This window comes from Musca domestica, unplaced genomic scaffold (assembly GCF_030504385.1).
Source record: "Musca domestica strain aabys unplaced genomic scaffold, Musca_domestica.polishedcontigs.V.1.1 10, whole genome shotgun sequence".
NCBI classification, from domain to species: Eukaryota; Metazoa; Arthropoda; class Insecta; order Diptera; family Muscidae; genus Musca; species Musca domestica.
The window spans coordinates 10,300,681-10,323,961 of record NW_026712115.1 but is presented as its reverse complement, the minus strand read 5'-3'; the positions used below and the strand labels follow the sequence as shown (position 1 = coordinate 10,323,961).

Below are 23,281 nucleotides of genomic sequence, written 5' to 3'. Positions count from 1 at the left end.
TTGGTCGTTAGAAAATCGAATAATCGATTTTTTATATAATCGATATTTTTGTGTAGCTCGCACATTGTTCACATGCGACTTTTAACATAACTTTATTAATTTATTCGTTATTACAAATTTTTTTTTGAATGTAATGCAAGCTACACACAATACAACCGTTGGTACAACCTGGAGAGTTGTCAAGTTGTATGCTTCGGCCACAAACGATAAAACTTTGTGTACAATCTCTTTGTACAACTTCACTTTTCGTAGATTTTAATCGAGTTAAGATGGCACCGGAAAAAATTCATGTTCTATAATTGGCTCAATAGCCTTTTTTATACCCTACACCGCATAGTGGTAAGGGTATTATGTCTTTGTGCATTTGTTTGTAACATGGAGAAGGAAACGAGATAGACCCATAGTTACTTTTGAGAACCTTCATAGAATCACTTTCTGAGTCGATTTATGCATGTCCGTCCGTCTGTCCGTCCGTCCGTCTGTCCATGTATTCTTGTGAACAAAATGCAGGTCGCAGTTATTATCCGATTGAGATGAAATTTTCCAAACAATATTTTTTTGGCCCAAGGACGAACCCTATTGAAATTGGTGAACATCGGATCAAATTTAGATATAGCTCCCATATATATCTTCATCCGATTTCGGGTTAAATGAGCACCAAATGTTCACTATCAGTCCAAATTACCTGAATTTTGGCACACCCAACCGAGTTCGGCCTAGAAGCAAGTATATCAAATTTGGAGAAAATCGGTTCAGATATAGCTATAGCTCCCATATATATCTTTCATCCGATTTGATCTTTAAGTCCCTAACATTCCTACTATGCACTCCACAACCGTGATATTTGGTACCAGGTATTAGATGGAGCACAGAAATAGCTGTTTTAAATTTTATCGAAATCGGTTCAGATTTGGATATAGCTCCCATATATATCTTCATCCGATTTCGGGTTAATTAACCACCAAATGGCCAATATCAGCCCAAATGGCCCGAATTTTGGCATATGTGACCGAGATTAGCCTTAAAGCAAATACAACAAATTTGGACAAAATCGGTTCAGGAACAGCTATAGCTCCCATATATATGTTTTATCCGATTTGGTGTTTAAGCCTCTCACATTCGTAATATGCACTCCACAAGAATGATATTTGGTACCAGATATAAGATACAGCCCAGAAATAGCTGTTTGTAATTTTATCGAAATCGGTTCAGATTTGGATATAGCTCCCATATATATCTTCATCCGATTTCGGGTTAATCGTGCACCAAATGGCCGATATAAGTCCAAATGGACTGAATTTTAGTACATCGGACCAAATTCAGCCTAGAAGCAAGTATATCAAATTTAGTGAAAATCGGTTCAGATATAGATATAGCAACCATATATATGTTTCATCCGATTTAGTGTTTTAGTCCCATACATTCGTAATATTCATTCCACAACCGTGATATTTGGTACCAGGTATTAGATGGAGCACAGGAATAGCTGTTTTAAATTTTATCGAAATCGATTCAGATTTGGATATAGCTCCCATATATATCTTCATCCGATTTAGGGTTAAATGTGCACTAAATGGTCAATATCAGCCCAAATCACCTGAATTTTCGTACATAAGACCGAATTCAGTCTAGAAGCTAATACGTAAAATTTGGAGAACTCCGGTTCAGAGATAGCTATAGAATTAGATAGAATTAGATAGATTTTGATTTTGTACCAAATATCTCATAGAGCTCTGAAATGCCCTGTATAAACCTTTTTACGAGAGCTCTACTAAATATGCATAGTGGTGTAGGGTATCATATAGTCGGCCCGCCCGACTTTTGAGCTTTCCTTACTGGTTTTGTATTAATTTTTGAAATTCCATTTTATATATTAAAATTCAATTTTATATGTACATTAAAACCACACATTTGATTGGATTTCGTGTTGTTTTGATGTGCGACAACAATTGCTCTGATTCGGAATTTCAAAAATGAAAAATATATTCTTTATGATATCCTTTATTTCTTTATGGATCAGGGCAAGTATTTTTGAAGTATTTGCGGGTGTTGCACCTTAAAAAAATCTGTTGCGAGACATATGCTATACGCCCGAATCAATTGGTATGTTCCAGAACAGCAAGAATGTAAAACTTTTTACTATGTTAACCGAGTTCTTCGAAAAGAAATTGGAAATCTGATAGATTTATGCAGGTTCTGGAACAGAGCTAATCTGTGGTGTATCTCAGAACTGCAAGAATATTTACTGCTATAACAAATCCTTCATTTAGGATATTGAAAAAATGCAAAATTAGTAAATTGTTCTCTGTTCCTGAACCTGCAAGAACCTACTAGTTTTGCAATTTTGGCCGATATCATAAAGGGAAAATCGGTTATCGTAGTAAAAACTTTTACATTCTTCCAGTTTTGGGACAAACCAAATGTAAAAGTCATTTCAAATAAGCATATCCATAGATGTATTTTCTGTAATTTACCTTCTTAAATTTCACTGAAAAGAAAGCATATTACCACCTCTGATTTGTGTGTATACAATGAATTTGTAAATATAAATGTTGATAATGAGATGTTGTCAAATGAATAATTTTGAAAAAAAAATGTAAACATGTGATTGCATGACTTAACCTTCTTTGTTCTACCATGGGAATATCCATGGCACAATTACAGAATGTAGAACAAAACTTCCTCAAAAATATAATTTTCTTTTTTTGGTGCCCCTATTTTGTCAAAACATTTTGAATAAAAATGAAAATAATTTGAAATTGTTTCAAATGTAGATGGAACAGAAATATATATTTTGCACGTCTCTGAAGTTGTACAACCTTGCGTATTGAGCCATGGGCATATGCATCTCGGTATACAAAAAGTAATATAACTCAATAGACATTTATTTACAAAGAGGTCACCAGGACCTGGATTCCTGTTCTTGAAATGAAAATATATCCCTTATACTATTTTCATTTGACATATCTTTTTTTTTATAAAAGTTTTCATTTCACATTTTCATAGAAAAATAATTGACGTCCAAATGTCAGTGCTTAATTTCTGTGCAAGCCTAATAGACATAAACCATAACGTGCAGCACATTAAGAGCTTTTTTCAATGGCTTAAGTCATCGACTGGCTTCTTAATAAAAGAGCGAAATAGTTTTAGGTTGACAGAGTACAATTTCGGCCCATAATTTATACGTAGATTCTGGATTTGCAGCAGTTGTTCATGCAGGCAGCGTACGAAAATAAACTTTACTAAACGTTTGCAATCGTTTTGTTCCGCATTTTCTTGAAGAACGAAACGGAACACAGCTGATATTAAGATAACGGGACTTCCTTTGTATTTTGTTCTGTTTGTGTAGATGAGTGGAAACAAAAACAAAACTGAAATGTACTCTGCTGGATGAGGCAACATTGGAAACGGAACAGTACAAAACTCATTGCAAACGTTTGCAAACGTTTCCCTGTATATTTACCCATTACAAAAAAGTAAAACCTAATATTAATTTAAATTCGTGTCTTTTTATTTATTTATTACGTCCATAATACAATGGAAACAGTGTAAAAAACAATATTTACAATGACGACTATAAATATAGCAGTCCTCATTTCGCTCAGCAAACGTTTGGAAACGTTTTCCGGCGATTCGTTCGCAAACGATACAGCTCGGCAAATCACAGCCGAAGTACAATAAGGCAATCGTATTGTTTGTGTACTTCTTGCATTGAAATGTTTTTGGTATTGTTTGTTTGAAGTACAAAACGATTGAAAATAATTTTAAAGTTTGTGACTTCGTGGGAGCAGTACCTTATTGGTTTCGTTTGTTTTCGTTCGCTGCATGCAGGTGGGTTGTTAAAACGCTTAAACAAAAAAAAAGTTACTAAACAAAACATATACAAATTTTGGCATATCGTCTGATTGTTGTAACACCATACTATAGTGCCATGGCCATAGGACATACTACTACATTAATGTGAGCGGCTACGATATAAACAAACTTTTTTCAGAGCCTCTGCTTTTCATATAATGCATACACCTCATTTAATACACCTGGATTTGGAGTATTTTCAATTAGAAATCTATTGTGAATGGGTTAATCAATAATATAAATAAAATTGTTTATGGGCGGCGGCATCTAGTGGACAATAGCTTTACTATTCTAATGAATTACATTAGAGCATAATTTTAGGCATATTGAGTTTGACCAACTCATTTGCGTTGTCGGTTAATATCATGATCTCTTTGATTCAATAGCTCCATATGTGTGTGGATAGATCGGCCAAAATTGCTTCGCTGTAAATATTAACATACAATTTTTGTGTACAGCAATTTATGAGAAAATTAAAAAAGTATATATATCAAAGGCCCAGGTTGAAGTTGTGATTTTATATTTTTTGATGTTATGAGGGTTTATTTTACAACATTCAACCAAATATCAATGGTGTCATAACCTATCTATTTCACTTTTAAATACTAGCAAAAGCGCATTGCCAAATAATGGGTTGTCCTTAGTAAGTTTTGGTACCCTCAACTAATTATAAAATGGCTTACTAACCCCTCTCAGAGAGATCGAGAAAAATTGAGCTGTAATACCAAACTTTTGTAATTTAGGAGTGCGTTTCGTTGGCAGCCTAATTGGACCAGAGTGCTGGAAGAACACTTACAGATATAGGAGCCTTTTTTTCGGCAGTATTGTTTCATGCACTTAGTCTTCCAGTCTCCTCATATAATTTAATGTAATACTATGATAACTCTGAACTTTCCCCCACTCTTCAAATAATATTTGTGATAAGAAATTTTATATGGAACAAACTGTACATTTTATTTAAATTTTAATTAGCATTAATACAAAATATAATAATTACAAAATACTGTTCTAATTTTCTGGCATACACTGTTTTAGATATGTATAATTTAAATTTACATTTTTTATATACATTGTTGTGATTTGCAATCAAATGCTTTGCCTAAATATCTTCGAAAGTGTTTTGAAAATAAATACAATTTTATTTTAGGAACTAAGTTTCGTCGATTGAGTACCCACTTCTCAGTGATAATATTTTCGTCTTTCGATATTTTGTAATGTTATTGCCAGCATTCCACCAACCAATGCCGATACTCCCTATTAAAGAAGTGAAAATAGATTAATGTTAATTAGATTTACAAATGATTTGACAATGTTACGTCTTACCTCCAAACCGGCCAAAGTCCAATCACTTATTTCTTCAATTCGTTGATTGGATGAAAACATTGCATTAAGTTTGTCAATGCAACCCACATCGAGGAGATTTGTATCGATGCGATTATTATGATTTCTATAACAACTGAGGGGTATTGTTACATTCAGGTCTGTGTAATCCGAAGGTCCAAATTTTCCACAACATTCATACTATATGAAAGAAAAAAAAAATAAATTTTTAGAAAATATTCTAAGTTTAATATTTATGGGGAACCAAGGACTAGAAGTAGGGAAAGACTCAAACCCGGAGACATCAATAAATAAAAGTTCGGATTTAAATCTTAATTTAGTAAATCCTTATTCACATAATATGTTTCATAAATCATTTTAAAATTAAATTATATGGCTATGTTTTAAGGTAGTATCAATTCGAAAATACGTGCGGGCAGACAAGTTGATAAAGAAGGGATTTATAAACTCAATTGTAATATAAATTTAATTATATTTATATTAATATTTTGAACACTTTCGGACCCACCTTTATTTCATACGAAGTCATTAGATAATCCTTTTTGATGTCGGTGACATTCCACGCCTTGTCAATTACTTCAGTCGAAAAGTTATTGAAATTAATGGGTTGTACAAAAATCACAGCAATTTGAGCTGCCATCAGCAGTAACATTATTATGGAGTACTAGAAAAAATAAATTCCATTAAATCTTAATTTTTTTTATTATCTATGACAAACGACACTTACAGCCCATGTTGCTTTCGCAGATTTCTTTTGGGCGCCACAGCACCCCAAAATACTTGTGAGAAATAGAATGCAACTTAAGACACTGCTCACGATGCAGGGTATTTTGACAGCTTCACTAAATTCAAATTCGATTAGTGCAAAAATACATGCTGATAATGTCAATACCCCAAGTATCTGAAAAGAAAAAAATCAAAAATTAAAAAAAAAAAAACATTAAGGAAAAGTCAAAAGTCGGGCGGGGTCTATTATATGATACCCTACTCCACAAGGAATATTTAGTAGAGCTGCTGTAACAAAAGAATTTATTTGAAATAGATCATATCACCATATGTCTTTAGAGCAATTATAGTTTGGTTTCAGAGGGAACTCATATATAGGAGGCATATACGATTCTGAATAGATTTTCAGTACATTTGACGGAGGCATTTTAATCTTTTATACCAAATAACATCATAAAGTACTGTTTTTGTGTTCTAAACGCAACTAAATTTGGTATTGGGTGAAGAGATAGAGCATTGATATTGAGGTCGCTGTTGGGTTCAAAAATTCACATGTGGAGAGATTGAAATAGTTTCGGACAAAAAAAAAAAAAAAACAAAAAACAAGTTAAAAAGCAGTAAGTTCGGCCGGGCCGAACTTTTAATACCCTCCACCATTTGCAACGAATTTGGAAATTTTTAAAAAATAAAATCCTTAAAAATTCTGTTAAAATTTTAAAAATACCGAATATAGCCGTTATATTGGGGTCTATACGACGTGGACATACATAGGCATTGTTTGTCATAAGCCATTAAGCAAATTCGAAACTTGAAATAAACGGCGAATAATGTAGCTAAAATCATCAAAATATCGTATATAAGGAGGTGCCGTTGAATTGGAGCTGTGCGAAGACCTGGACCAGCATAGACAATTTTCTGTCACAGGCTGTAGCATCTATTACGAACTTCAAATACCACATCTCAAACAACTTCGGTGGGTATTGTACCTAAAATCGTCAAAATACCGAATATAGGGAGGTACTGATATATGGGGCCTATACGAAGACCTGGACCCGCACAGACAATTTTCTGTCACAGACTGTAGTTCCCATAACGAACTTCAAATACCAATTTTGAAACAATTCCGGTGAATAATGTCGCTAAAATCATCAAAATACCGAATATAGGGAGGTACCGTTATATGGGGGCTATATGAAGATGTGAACCTGCACAGACAATTTTCTGTCTTAGGGTGTAGTATCCATTTTGAACTTCAAATACCAAATTTGAAACAATTCCCGTGAATAATGACGCTACAATCATCAAAATACCGAATATCGGGAGGTACCGTTATATTGGGGCTATACGAAGACGTGGATCTGCACAGACAATTTTCCGTCTTAAGGTGTAGTATCCATTTTGAACTTCAAATACCAAATTTGAAACAATTCCCGTGAATAATATCGCTAAAATCATCAAAATATCGAATATAGGGAGGTACCGTTATATGGGGGCTATATGAAAACGTGGACCTACATGGCCCATTTACGAACTTAACCTGCCTACTGGAAAAATAAACATGTGTGCAAAATTTTAGCCATCTATCTCAATTCATTCGAAAGATAGCGTGATTACAACAGACAGACAGACGGACAGACAGACGGACAGACAGACGGACAGACAGACAGACAGACGGACAGACAGACAGACAGACGGACATCGCTAAATCGACTTAGAATTTTACGCTAATCAAGAATATATATACTTTGTTGGGTCTGATATGAGTATTTCGAGGAGTTACAAACGGAATGACAAAGTTAATATACCCTCCGTAGTATGGTGGAGGGTATAAAAAAACAAGTAAGTAAAGGCTATAGTGCGGGGGCGACAATGTGATACCCTACAACACTACAATATGTTAGAAGCTCCCTCATGTCCAAATCCATTTTGGAAGATTTCGCTTTTGAAATAATGTCACGGAGCACTGCCCAGATATTTCCCTCAGCATTTTGACCAGGGACATTTGGCCAATATTTACGAACTCCGTCTTGCTGTTAGTTGTTGTGGTTCATTTCACGGCTAAATATAATTCAATGGTCACCCAAAATGCCAGAATTCTTCTCTGTGCTTAACTATCTTCTCAGGCGTGTCGATTGGTTTCAATTGTGTGATCAGGAAATTTTTTCTGTTTTTGGATCATTTGAACCCCTATATATTTTGCGATCATCTCCAAAAGCAAGAGGCCTTTCTGTGTGTCCAAATTTAAACTCATCTATATGATTTGCTTGTCAACGATATTTGGCTATATTCGTCAACGAAATCAACACAAAAAACAGAAGTTCGCCTTTTGTGTATTTCGGATATGGCACACAAAAGTAGTGGCCCATTCTACCCGCTGTCCTAAACTCTAACTTCATGCGAGATTTCGTGTTTCGTGTTCGTGGTTTCTATTTGTGACGTTTATAACGGCTGCAAAATCAGGAACATTTTGAGTTGCTGGTCCATTTTAACCTCTAAATATATTGCGGACATCTTTGAAAACAATAGGCTTCGCTCTTGTGAGCCAAACCCTACCTTTGTGAAAAATTTCGTGAGGATTGAATGAACTCAACTCACATTATTCACCGGAATTGTTTCAAATTTGGCATTTGAAGTTCATAATGGATACTACAGCCTAAGACAGAAAATTATCTGTGCAGGTCCACGTCTTCGTATAGCCCCCATATAACGGTACCCCCCGATATTCGGTATTTTGATGATTTTAGCGACATTTTTTAACGGAATCGTTCCAAGTTTGGTATTTGAAGTTCGCAATAGATACTTCAGCATAAAACAGAAAATGGGCCATGTAGTTCCACGTCTTCGTATAGCCCCCATATACCGTACCCTCCAATATTCGGTATTTTGATGACCTTAGCGACATTATTTACCGGGATTGTTTCAAATTTCGCATGTGAAGTTCGTAATGGATACTTCAGCCCATGCCAGAAAATTGTCTGTGCAGGTCCACGTCTTCGTATAGCTCCCATATAACGGCACCCCCTATATTCGGTATTTTGATGATATTAGCTACATTATAAATAGATTTTTCTTTAAGTTTCGCATTTAAATATTGCATTAACTTATGACAAAAGTTGCCTATGCAGGTCCACGTCGTCGTATAGGCATTCGGTATTTTAAAGATTTTAAAAGAATTTTTAACGGATTTTATTTTATTTTATTTTTTTGGAAATTGATAAATTTGTACCGAATGGTGGAGGGTACTAAAAGTTCGGCCCGGCCGAACTTATAGCTTTTTTACTTGTTGAAACTACATCTATGCATTCAAATCGAATGATGATTTTTTGTGGAATATTTGTTTTTTTTTTAATTTTACTATTTTTTATTTCCATGACTTTTTCAATCAAAATATAAAAATGTTACTTATAACATTTTAGGTATATTTATGATGTATTTTCATTTTTTCACATTTGTCCGATGCAATTTTTTAATTTTTGCTAACCATTAAAGAAATGTTAGAAACCTGGAATATTTTAAAACTTTTTACCAAATAATGCTGATTTTGATATACATGTACTTTTTTCTTTTCTACAAGTTTGACCAATAATAGCAACGGAACAATAACGGAAAATAGAACTTAATAATAAGACGGAATGAGTAACGGAAAATAAGTCTTTGCATGCGGCCTTGCCAAAAAGTGAATTGTAAATTCCAATTACCTTAGGTTGCCATAATTTTTAACATTTCTTATCTGAAATTTAGTTAGTTTTATCAAAAAATAAATAAATATAATAATACCAAAGTTTATCAAATAATTGTGAAAATAATGACTTTGTCAGACACCGTTACTGTTCTTCAGTCTAAACATTTTTTGTCAGGGAGTTCTAAAACATTGTACTCATATTTTATTGGCAAAGCAATTATTTATATTGAAAAATTAAAATTTCAAACCTGCTTCATTTTGTACGGTATGAGTATATATCAAAAAATGTGGAGTAGATATGTATGTACTTTTTTGCAGGTTCTGCCCAGTTTTCCTCATTCATTTCAAATTGGAATTGAAAACCTAAAAACTAGCATTTTGGTTTGATGTGTTACCATCACGTACGTCTTATCTTTTTAGCTTCTGTAAATAGTTAATATTTTATGAAAAAAAAAACAAAGAACATTCTACCTCAAGACTTCAGTTGATATGAAAACTAGTGCACTTTTTATGTACATATACATATATTCTAAAAAAATTATCTTGGATGACATAATTAGCTATATTCACACTAGATTTAACATTGTTGAAATATTGCAATGTGGGGAGTTAATAGAAAATCGAGGAATCCGAATTATTATTAGTTTTAAAATTTGGCATACAACACTATGCGACAAAATTCAATTTTGTGGTAAATCCAGTAAATTTTGAAAGAAGAGCTAAAAAACGAAGACATGTGTATCGGCATTTTGAAAGCTTACATTGAACAAAATAAATGGGACAAGTTCCCCCATTTTCCACAATTTTGCTAATTTTCGGATTAAGATTCCTTGGAACCCGTGTATTTTAGGTACATAGTGTCTTCGGCAATGTTGCAGATAAAAATACGTGGAATGTTTTGAACGCTCTAGCTAGACAAGAAATGGGTTTGTTGGCCTTTTTTAAAAGGTATCGTAGCAAGTCAAAATATGTTGCAACAATTTTTTATAAAGAAATTCTACTATTGGTACTAGAAGAAGTCAAGATTTCAAATTTTACCTAAATGTCAGGAATCCACACATAATACAAATACAACTCAGGGTTAAAGCCGCATTTTTTAAATTTTGTGCAAAAAACACCAACAAAGCACCATTTTAGAAGGATGCCGTCAAAGACAGAAGTATTCTTCTTCAAATTTTTCTATAAGTCACGAAGGGAAAGAAATCTTTTTTTCTACTGCACGTCAAAAAAAAAAAATGCATCAATGTTCTCAAAAAAAAATCCGAAAATATTCCTTAATTTTGTTTATCACTTTTTAAGGACCTTATCGAGTTGACGCCTATAAATATGTAAAATATAATTCAGTGGAAGCTTTTAAAATAAGAAATATTCAAAACAACATTTTAATAAATCTCAGAATGAACCATTACATTGTGACGACGTGTTTTCACTTTGAAGCTGGGGTAGGTTCAGCGGGGGCCAGAGTCGTCACAAAAATTTATTTGTTAGGACATAAAGAGAGAGAGAGCGAAGCAAAAATATTTTCTTAAAACGTTATAAATTTATTTCCTTAAATAACACTAAACACTACACTAAACACAATAAAATCACGTTCAGAACTTTTTACGAAGAACACTAAATCACAAAGTTCAGTCGAAATGTTAATAAACGGGTAGCAGTGGTGGCAGCTTGGCACAGCGGCGGCCCGATGAATAGGCGAGCGACGAATAGAGTGGCGGCAGCTTGGCACAGCGGCGGCCCGATGAATAGGCGAGCGACGAATAGGGTGGCGGCGGCTTTGGCACAGCGGCGGCCCGATGAATACGTCAGCGGCGAGTAGTAGTGGCGGCAGCTTGGCACAGCGGCGGCCCGATGAATAGGCGAGCGACGAATAGGGTGGCGGCGGCTGTGGCACAGCGGCGGCCCGATGAATACGTCAGCGGCGAGTAGTAGTGGCGGCAGCTTGGCACAGCGGCGGCCCGATGAATAGGCGAGCGACGAATAGGGTGGCGGCGGCTTTGGCACAGTGGCGGCCCGATGAATACGTCAGCGGCGAGTAGTAGTGGCGGCAGCTTGGCACAGCGGCGGCCCGATGAATAGGCGAGCGACGAATAGGGTGGCGGCGGCTTTGGCACAGCGGCGGCCCGATGAATAGGCGAGCGGCGAATAGGGTGGCGGCGGCTTTGGCACAGCGGCGGCCCGATGAATAGGCGAGCGGCGAATAGGGTGGCGGCGGCTTTGGCACAGCGGCGGCCCGATGAATACGTCAGCGGCGAGTAGTAGTGGCGGCAGCTTTGGCACAGTGGCGGCCCGATGAATACGTCAGCGGCGAGTAGTAGTGGCGGCAGCTTGGCACAGCGGCGGCCCGATGAATACGTCAGCGGCGAGTGGTAGTGGCGGCAGCTTGGCACAGCGGCGGCCCGATGAATAGGCGAGCGACGAATAGGGTGGCGGCGGCTTTGGCACAGCGGCGGCCCGATGAATAGGCGAGCGGCGAATAGGGTGGCGGCGGCTTTGGCACAGCGGCGGCCCGATGAATAGGCGAGCGGCGAATAGGGTGGCGGCGGCTTTGGCACAGCGGCGGCCCGATGAATACGTCAGCGGCGAGTAGTAGTGGCGGCAGCTTGGCACAGCGGCGGCCCGATGAATACGCGCACGACGAATCGGGTGGCGGCAGCTTGGGCACAGCAGCAGCCCGATGAGTACGTCAGTCGCCGTCAACGCAGCCCGAAGAATAGGGAGTATTGCTACAGCCCTCACTCGACCCTGCGTTCAGTCGCCGTCAACGCAGCCCGAAGAATAGGGAGTATTGCTACAACCCTCACTTGACCCTGCGTTCAGTCGCCGTCAACGCAGCCCGAAGAATAGGGAGTATTGCTACAACCCTCACTTGACCCTGCGTTCAGTCGCCGTCAACGCAGCCCGAAGAATAGGGAGTATTGCTACAACCCTCACTTGACCCTGCGTTCAGTCGCCGTCAACGCAGCCCGAAGAATAGGGAGTATTGCTACAACCCTCACTTGACCCTGCGTTCAGTCGCCGTCAACGCAGCCCGAAGAATAGGGAGTATTGCTACAACCCTCACTTGACCCTGCGTTCAGTCGCCGTCAACGCAGCCCGAAGAATAGGGAGTATTGCTACAACCCTCACTTGACCCTGCGTTCAGTCGCCGTCAACGCAGCCCGAAGAATAGGGAGTATTGCTACAACCCTCACTTGACCCTGCGTTCAGTCGCCGTCAACGCAGCCCGAAGAATAGGGAGTATTGCTACAACCCTCACTTGACCCTGCGTTCAGTCGCCGTCAACGCAGCCCGAAGAATAGGGAGTATTGCTACAACCCTCACTTGACCCTGCGTTCAGTCGCCGTCAACGCAGCCCGAAGAATAGGGAGTATTGCTACAACCCTCACTTGACCCTGCGTTCAGTCCAGTCCAGTCACCACAAATAGTCAAGGCTTATTGTTTGGCTTACTAAGACTCAATTCAACCGAGGTTGCGCGCCTTTTCTTCCTCCCAATCACACTTGACTTACCAGCCATCAACAGAAGACTGATCCCGATTGGGTGAAATGCGTCTCCTTTTATACCTTTTTGGCTGGACAACGATTGTTGTTTTCTCATGACAGCAGCTGATCCCAATCTGACAGTTTTGCGTAGTTCCGCCATTTGCCACCAGGGGTTCCAATGTTGTATTTTAAGTATACTTCTTTCTACTAGGGGACAATAATAATGTACCCCAAAAACGAAAGCATGACTTTTGGGCGTTACATGGCATCTCTTCCTCCCTCTGATTTTTGATTCCTTGATTTGCTTTCTCTATTGCTATTGGGTTTCAATAGCCAGGAAGCCCTAGGGTGTTATGTAACCTTTTATTTCTCCGACATGGGCACTTTGGTTCGACTATATCTCGGTCGAATAGGAAGGTATGTTAGAGACCAATTGCAGAAGTTCGGAGAGATACCTTCACTACCCCGTCTGCTGATATTATTATGCGGTACTGCTTGCCATCTTGTTTAACAATTCGCTTCAGTTTGTGTCCCTTTTTCCAATTGTTTTTAAACTTCTCGATACGGCTTTGTAGGTTTTCGGGATAATTTGGCAGTTCGAGAAATGTGTTATTGTTCACGGGATTGTCTGTCGAGGACGATGGCGTTGACTCAGTTGGGATTTCAGTGACTGGCAATTTGATTGTACTTGGTGTGCTATTATTCTCCTTCGCCCGTTTGAATTTTTTCGTGTTGGGGCTATCTTGCTCCATCGTGATGTTGAAATTTTGAGAATTGCGATGGTCTTTGAAGTATGGGCTTATATTAGGACACTGATTAGTTTGGGTATTGTCAATTTAATGTCTAAAAATAAAGTAAGAAATTATAATGAAATGGCATCACATAAACGTAAGTGGAACTACAATCAACATTCTACTTCTATGTCTACCATTTAATTTTGTTCTTCATAAAAAGGCTTAATTTCACTTAAGTGATGTTGTCTTTTCCTCGGACTACAACGATTACTGGAGATTGGAATTTTTGTACGACAAACGGCCCTCCGTATTTGGGCGCTAGTTTGGCGGCGAAATTTTCGACGGCCTTCGACTGAGGATGTAGACGAACTAGAACTTGCTCCCCAATCTTTGGTTTCCAAACTCGTCGTCTAAGGTTGTACTGTCTCCGCTGGTTTTGAGATGCTTTTGCCAAGTTTCGACGCACTATCTTAAATATTTCTTTCAACTCCTGGGCCCGGTCTTCTGGTAAGACTATTCTAGCACCAGTTCCTGTTGTGAGCTGATCATATAATGCCTGGGGCAGTCGCGGTTCTCTTCCTTGTGTCAGGTATGCCGGCGAATATCCAGTGGATTCTGATGCACTAGTGTTTATGGCTAACATTATTTCGGGCAGCATATCGTCCCATGTATTATGTTGTTTCGAAACTTGTGCTATCATTGTTTTCACTGTCCGATTTGTCCTTTCAGTAGGGTTCTCTTGCGGGGTGTAAGGAGCCGTAAGTTGATGCTTTATACCCATTTCTGCTAGGAATTTTTCGAATTGGTTGCTAGTGAATTGGGTTCCGTTATCAGTTATCAATATTTTTGGAACCCCATATCTAGAAATAATTCTTTCTCTGCATGCCTTTATTAATCCCTCTGTCGTAGCCTTCCGCAATGGAACCAACTCCGTCCATTTTGAGAATCTATCCATAATAACGAGTAGCATTGAGTTACCGTGCTTAGATCGCGGTAGGGGTCCTACGAAGTCCGCACAAATAGTGGCCCATGGTTCCTCCGGGATTCTTATCAACATTTCCCCTGCTGGTTTCTGTTGGCTGACTTTATATTTTTGGCAACATTCGCACTGCTGGACATAACGTTTGATGTCCTGGAACATACCAGGCCAAAAATATCGGTTCGCCACCTTGTTGCTAGTCTTTCGCACTCCCAAATGACCTCCGGTGACACTGTCATGATTTTCTCTAAGGACCTGAATCCTTGATCCGGTGGGCACACACAGCTTCCATGGTGTGCAATCTTCATCGTTTATTTGCTTGGGAAGATGTCGATAAACATTTCCCTCAATGATTGTATAGTCTGGATACTTCTTCGGATTCTTGGTTATGGTTTCCTTCAACTTTTCTAGCCATGGGCACGGACTGGTGTCATATTTTACTGTGGCTAGGTCTAACGTTTCCAAAGGTGTTCTCGAAAGCGCATCCGCCACAACGTTCTGTTTTCCTCTACGGTATCTGATCAAAAAATTATATTGCTGTAGCTCGAGAGCCCAACGTGCGAGTCGACCTGTAGGGCTTTCAATAGAATTTAACCATTTTAGGGCCAAATGATCGGTAATAACTATAAACTGGTAACCCTCTAAATAGGGTCTCATGTGTCTGATGCCCCACAGTATGGCTAGACATTCCTTTTCAGTCGCTGAGTAGTTCTTTTCAGCCTGTTTTAAATGTCTGCTGGCGTAGGCTATGACACGTTCCACGTTATCTAACTCCTGTGTTAGAACTGCTCCAAGGCCATAGTTGCTGGCATCAGTTTGCAATATGAACGTCTTTGTGAAATCCGGACAAGCCAGAACGGGGGCTTCAGTTAACTTTGCTTTTAGGTCTGAGAATGCTTCTTGTTGTTCGGGACCCCACTTCCAATGTTTTCCCTTTTTAAGAAGACTAGTCAATGGTTGTGAAATTGTTGCAAACTGTGGGACAAATCTTCGGTACCAAGATGCTACTCCAAGAAATCTTCGTACCTCCTTTACCGATGTTGGAGGTTTCATTTCCACTATTGCGGCAACTTTATCTGAATCCGTCTTTATTCCCTCGCTACTCACAACATGGCCTAAATACTTCGTTTCTTTTCTGAAAAATTCGCATTTCTCAATGTTTATTCTCAGGTTAGCTGATCGCAATCTTCTGAACACTTCTCTCAAGTTCCGCAAGTGTTCCTCAAACGTTTTTCCAATGACGATGATATCGTCAAGGTATGCAAAAGCGTGGGGGTCCATTTCAGGCCCAATCACACTATCTAATGCCCGTTGGAAGGTTGCCGGTGCTGAATGCAAACCGAAAGGCATCACTTTCCACTGATATAGACCTTTACCAGCTACCGCAAAGGCCGTGTATTTTCTGCTCTCCTTCGCCATCGGTATTTGCCAATATCCGTCTTTAAGGTCCAGGCTACTCACGTATTTGGCATCCCGTAGTCGATTCAGTATTGTGTCGATGCGGGGTAAAGGGTAGGCATCTGGAACAGAACGTTTATTCAATTGGCGAAAATCCATACAAGTTCTCCAATTCCCATTTTTCTTTCTGACTAATGTGATGGGGAAACAGTATGGGCTTGTAGACGGCTCTATACATCCTCGTTCTTCGAGCTTTCTCACTTCGGCATTAATCACGGCTTGCATTGCAGGATTTCGCGGAGCATATCTTAATTTAATGGGTCGATCGTCGGTCATTACAATCTTATGTTCAGCTATTGACGATAGGCCATTTAATTGTTGGAACTTAGGGAGTTCCTGTGCCAGAAAATTTTCAACGATCTCACATTGCGTTTTACTCAATTCATCGTTTAAGAATTTAGGTCTGGGGGATACATTATTCGTAGCTGTCATTGTATCTATTACCTCTTTTGATGGGGTTTCCTCTCCTATAGCCACGGTACAATGCTCCGTTGATGTGGTTGGCTTACTTAATTTGACACTTATACCGGCGCAGTGAATGGTCGTGTGGAACTGTTTTAGAAATTCCAATCCCAATATGATGTTTTCCTTGAATTGCGGCATGATGAGAAATGTAACATCTGAGCTTTGGTTTCCAAATGTAACAGGTAACACTGTTGATCTTGTGATGTTCACCGTGGTGCCGTCTGCGAGGATAACATTTGCCTCATGCCGTGAATAAGTAAACCTTTTCTTGATTTTTTTCGCAAATTCTCTTTTTATAAAACAGCTAGTGGCACCAGTGTCGACAGTTGCTTTAATAGCTTTCCCCTCTATTAAGACAGTTGCAGTAAGGCGATATTCTTCACATTGCAATGATGTAATATTCTGGTTACTCTTCTTTGCCGGGGGTTCATCCTGCTGCGTTTCTGGATTGGATGAGCTTTCGTTTAGCACTTGGTCACCTTGATTGGTGCAATACAGGTTATTTCTAGAGTTGTCCGCACGTCGATTATAGTTTTGTTGATTTCGAGGCTGTTCTGACCGAGAATTATTTGGTATGCTTTCGAGTTCGTCTGCCAAGGAGATCAATTCCGAAAGTGTGGTAAAGTCTTTACGGCGAATGTACCATTGATAATCCGAATGCGCGTTTCTAAAAATTCGTTCCAATTTTTGTTCTTCGGTCATATTGGTGTGCTGCATAAGATGCTGTATAGAGAGTACATATTCCTTAAACGGCTCCTTATTACGCTGTATCCTTCTCCTAATTTCATCCTCCAATTTCTCAAAGTATCTCGGTGGCAAAAAGAATTTCAGAAAATCACTCTTAAATTCGTTCCAGGTAGTCCAGTGTCGGTTGTTGTTCCTTAGCCAGATTAAAGCTTTACCTCGTAACAACTCTGGCATTACTTTAATTATTTGATTCAATTCCACGATGTACATTTCAGCCATTTCTTCTACACGTTCTACGAATCCAATAGGGTCCATTCCATTTTCAAAAGTAATATTCCATTTTCGGATTTGGTCGAGAATTACGAGTAACGACGAATTATTGGATGGCTTGGGCGGAGAATCTTTTTGAAATCCATATTCGGGGTTTGTTGGCGACATCTTCTGTACTTTTTGATCGTTTGTTACCCCTGTGCTTGACTCTCCATGTGACCTTTCCGCGGAAATGTGGGGAAGGGCGTACTCTGTTTTTATTGGGGATAATACTATTGCTTCTGCTCCACACGGTGTTACGGTTATAAGGGGTTGTTTTGTGACGGCTCGCAATGTCGGCGATTTGGTCGGACTGGTACTTTCATGTTTGTTCTGCAACTCTATAAGCCGTCTGTATACATCGGCTTCATGGTCGTTGTGGAGAAATTTAGCCCATCTTTTTCGGAGATCGTCCACTTTTCCAACTGGATCAAGATTGAATTCAGTAAGATATGTTACCAAGTCTTCTTGCTTTAGCATATAGGCCCAGGAGACCTTCAACATTGTCTTTTCGTTTGACATTTTTTTTTTTTTTTTTTTTTTTTATTATTTTTACTTGTTTCAGTTTTTTTTTTTTTTTTTTTTTTTAACTGTTTTTTTTTTTCACTGGGTTTTCATCTGTATTTGTCTAATTATTGTTCACTCATTTATTTATTCTTTCTCTCTTTTATGGTCCCTGCTCGGGCGCCATTGTGACGACGTGTTTTCACTTTGAAGCTGGGGTAGGTTCAGCGGGGGCCAGAGTCGTCACAAAAATTTATTTGTTAGGACATAAAGAGAGAGAGAGCGAAGCAAAAATATTTTCTTAAAACGTTATAAATTTATTTCCTTAAATAACACTAAACACTACACTAAACACAATAAAATCACGTTCAGAACTTTTTACGAAGAACACTAAATCACAAAGTTCAGTCGAAATGTTAATAAACGGGTAGCAGTGGTGGCAGCTTGGCACAGCGGCGGCCCGATGAATAGGCGAGCGACGAATAGAGTGGCGGCAGCTTGGCACAGCGGCGGCCCGATGAATAGGCGAGCGACGAATAGGGTGGCGGCGGCTTTGGCACAGCGGCGGCCCGATGAATACGTCAGCGGCGAGTAGTAGTGGCGGCAGCTTGGCACAGCGGCGGCCCGATGAATAGGCGAGCGACGAATAGGGTGGCGGCGGCTGTGGCACAGCGGCGGCCCGATGAATACGTCAGCGGCGAGTAGTAGTGGCGGCAGCTTGGCACAGCGGCGGCCCGATGAATAGGCGAGCGACGAATAGGGTGGCGGCGGCTTTGGCACAGTGGCGGCCCGATGAATACGTCAGCGGCGAGTAGTAGTGGCGGCAGCTTGGCACAGCGGCGGCCCGATGAATAGGCGAGCGACGAATAGGGTGGCGGCGGCTTTGGCACAGCGGCGGCCCGATGAATAGGCGAGCGGCGAATAGGGTGGCGGCGGCTTTGGCACAGCGGCGGCCCGATGAATAGGCGAGCGGCGAATAGGGTGGCGGCGGCTTTGGCACAGCGGCGGCCCGATGAATACGTCAGCGGCGAGTAGTAGTGGCGGCAGCTTTGGCACAGTGGCGGCCCGATGAATACGTCAGCGGCGAGTAGTAGTGGCGGCAGCTTGGCACAGCGGCGGCCCGATGAATACGTCAGCGGCGAGTGGTAGTGGCGGCAGCTTGGCACAGCGGCGGCCCGATGAATAGGCGAGCGACGAATAGGGTGGCGGCGGCTTTGGCACAGCGGCGGCCCGATGAATAGGCGAGCGGCGAATAGGGTGGCGGCGGCTTTGGCACAGCGGCGGCCCGATGAATAGGCGAGCGGCGAATAGGGTGGCGGCGGCTTTGGCACAGCGGCGGCCCGATGAATACGTCAGCGGCGAGTAGTAGTGGCGGCAGCTTGGCACAGCGGCGGCCCGATGAATACGCGCACGACGAATCGGGTGGCGGCAGCTTGGGCACAGCAGCAGCCCGATGAGTACGTCAGTCGCCGTCAACGCAGCCCGAAGAATAGGGAGTATTGCTACAGCCCTCACTCGACCCTGCGTTCAGTCGCCGTCAACGCAGCCCGAAGAATAGGGAGTATTGCTACAACCCTCACTTGACCCTGCGTTCAGTCGCCGTCAACGCAGCCCGAAGAATAGGGAGTATTGCTACAACCCTCACTTGACCCTGCGTTCAGTCGCCGTCAACGCAGCCCGAAGAATAGGGAGTATTGCTACAACCCTCACTTGACCCTGCGTTCAGTCGCCGTCAACGCAGCCCGAAGAATAGGGAGTATTGCTACAACCCTCACTTGACCCTGCGTTCAGTCGCCGTCAACGCAGCCCGAAGAATAGGGAGTATTGCTACAACCCTCACTTGACCCTGCGTTCAGTCGCCGTCAACGCAGCCCGAAGAATAGGGAGTATTGCTACAACCCTCACTTGACCCTGCGTTCAGTCGCCGTCAACGCAGCCCGAAGAATAGGGAGTATTGCTACAACCCTCACTTGACCCTGCGTTCAGTCGCCGTCAACGCAGCCCGAAGAATAGGGAGTATTGCTACAACCCTCACTTGACCCTGCGTTCAGTCGCCGTCAACGCAGCCCGAAGAATAGGGAGTATTGCTACAACCCTCACTTGACCCTGCGTTCAGTCCAGTCCAGTCACCACAAATAGTCAAGGCTTATTGTTTGGCTTACTAAGACTCAATTCAACCGAGGTTGCGCGCCTTTTCTTCCTCCCAATCACACTTGACTTACCAGCCATCAACAGAAGACTGATCCCGATTGGGTGAAATGCGTCTCCTTTTATACCTTTTTGGCTGGACAACGATTGTTGTTTTCTCATGACAGCAGCTGATCCCAATCTGACAGTTTTGCGTAGTTCCGCCATTTGCCACCAGGGGTTCCAATGTTGTATTTTAAGTATACTTCTTTCTACTAGGGGACAATAATAATGTACCCCAAAAACGAAAGCATGACTTTTGGGCGTTACAACATATGGTCCTAATGTAATAAATTTGGCATTATTTCAATGAAAATCAGTCTAATATATATTTTTCATCCAATTTGATATTCAAGTCTCTCAAAGTCGCTATACCTTAGAAAAGAAATACCTTCGACAAATTTTGTGGATATTGGTTAAGATTTGGATAAAGTTTCCACATTAGAATTCGATGTGAATGATACAGCAGAATTTTGGATGGTGCCATAAAATCTCAACTTAATAAGACCTATCAAGTTTGGACTAAACAGGTTGAAATGTAGCTATAACTTCGATCCATAATTTTCCTTCAATTTTTGTATATCTAAACCTTCTCAAAGACATGAAATGCATGGTACGAGAGGTCTCATATTACATGATAAAAATATCTCCATTAAATTTAGTTAGTAAATCTTTCAGTTCGCATTTTCACAAAAAAATCCATATCTTCACCTTAGGTATCCACAGTAACCTTAACATCAAATTTCAGTATTTAAGATTTTTAATTTCGTCCATTACCAAATTTAGTACAATTGAAATACGCATATCCCAAAACCAGCACCTTCTCTCAAACCCAGACACCAACCCAGACGCTTCTCCAATACCCATTTTTTTACTACTTAGTACTTTTCGAACAATTATAGTACACATTCCCAAAACTACCTCCACATTTGAACCACAGACACCAACGGTTACAACTATTTCAGGATCTCAGCTCTATTCCTTCACTCGTTACCAAATTAAGTACTATTTAGTACTTTTCTTACAAATATAGTAAGCATTTCCAAGCCACCGCCAAATCCCGAACACAGATACCACCACTATTCTAAATGTCAAATTTCAGAGTTTTATCTCTATCCCTTTATACAATACCAAATGCATTTGTATTGCATTTCTACCATTCATTATTGCATTGCATCATATTGTTGCATTTTAAGAGAAATTTATACGGGATATCCGTATTATGTATTATGTTTTCTTCCTGGTGGATTGAAATTCTTGTATTTTATTTGTTTCACCACATTTTTATACCCTCCACCACAGTATAGATGGTACATTAAGTTTGTCATTCCGTTTGAAGCATCTCGAAATATACATACTTGATGGGCATAAAATTCTATGGTGATTTAAAGATGTCTGTCCGTCGATGGAAATCCCTCTTGCTTTCGAACGACCTGAAGTAGGATGATAAAATTGGTTATGCAGGTCCACGTCTTCGTATAACCCACGGTACCTCCCATTATTCGGTATTTTGATGATTTTAGCGACATTATTCACCGGCATTGTTTTAAATTTCCTATTTGAATATTGTTACGGCATATGACAAAAATTCTACGTAGGTCCACGTCATCGTATAGACCCTAATATAACGGTAACTCCCTATATTCGGTATTTGTATGATTGTAAAAATATATTTCAACGATTTTTTTTGAAAATTTCCAAATTCCATCTTAATGGTGGAGGGTATTTAAAGTTCGGCCCGATCGAACTTACTGCATTTTTACTTGTTTAATGATACCGGCTGATATTTTTATCTCTCACTTGGTATATCAACTCCATATGTGTGTTGATATACCACATATTGCTCATAATGGGGTACCGGCCGATTTCAGATAGTTTAAGGGCTTCCCCATGCTATCCAATGGAATTGGCTCGCATATGGGGTCTTGATTTCTTAATGCGGTTTATTACTCTTCAAGTTTATTTTTGTTATGATTTTCGTATTAATTCACATGCCATTAGTTTTCATCGAAATATAAGTGCATTAAACTTTAGAAAGAATATTAAAATAGTCTACGGGTTTTAAGATTAGACCGATAAGGATCACATTAACAATACGTGTTCAAACTTTTAGGGGGAAAATATTAATATGAACCGATATCTATACGAAAGTTAATTTTTAGAGAGTGTGGATCAATCGAGACTACAATAATTGGTTTTATTAATTCATTTTTTTATTACACATAATTCTTTAAAATCGCAAAATATTTTTAGGGGTACTCTATATAACGCAAAATAAGTGTCTTCGGATGGGTCGCAAAAATTGGGTTGTTGTCTGCTTGTTGATATTTTGGCAAAATTAAAAAAAAATTGTTTATAAATATCCGCTGTGTTTATATTCACGAAGCGTATTTTAATTGTTTTTCTTAACAAACAAAATATTCATGGATGGCAAATCAAAACAACCAAATACACACATCGATGGCTAAATATGTACACTTCCTAATCTTGTAAAACAGCAGTTTTCAAAACTTTTAATCTTTTTGTTTAGGAAAAAATGTATGGTTTATTGAGCGGCGGTTTTTCATGATCCGTCAACACGTTCATTCATTCACATGTTCTTTCTTACATAATTTCACTTTCAAGATCTATTTAATTAGAAAATAAAAACAGAGCGAGAACAACACTCACAAAACACAAAATATTCAATACGAATAATGTAAACTTCAATGTTGATTCGCCACAACCCATTTTGTTGTTATTGTATTTGGCGGCGGAAAATCAAAACAAAACAATTGAAACTGAAACAGACTCTTCTCTGTTTCGTTTTGTAAATTTTTACAACCGGCACGGATCCGTACTTCTCGACTGAGTATTGAGAACTAAAGTCT

At 39.8% G+C, this 23,281-nt stretch overlaps 1 protein-coding gene across 2 annotated transcripts; it reads right to left on the bottom strand.

Moving 5' to 3' along the window:
* Positions 1-4,783: 4,783 nt before the first annotated feature.
* On the bottom strand, positions 4,784-23,281 carry LOC101901005 (protein late bloomer). Of its 2 annotated transcripts, none has more exons than XR_009342870.1 (5): positions 11,014-20,677; positions 5,924-6,097; positions 5,705-5,860; positions 5,179-5,376; positions 4,784-5,109 (listed from the first exon to the last, which is right to left on the bottom strand). XR_009342870.1 is itself a non-coding variant. In XM_059126225.1 (5 exons), exons 1-5 carry the CDS (start codon positions 23,139-23,141, stop codon positions 5,035-5,037), a joined length of 663 nt encoding a protein of 220 aa, XP_058982208.1. In that variant the 5' UTR covers positions 23,142-23,281; the 3' UTR covers positions 4,784-5,034. The 2 variants fall into 2 exon arrangements, 1 of the variants encoding a protein (XP_058982208.1); XM_059126225.1 differs by lacking the exon at positions 11,014-20,677 and adding an exon at positions 23,082-23,281.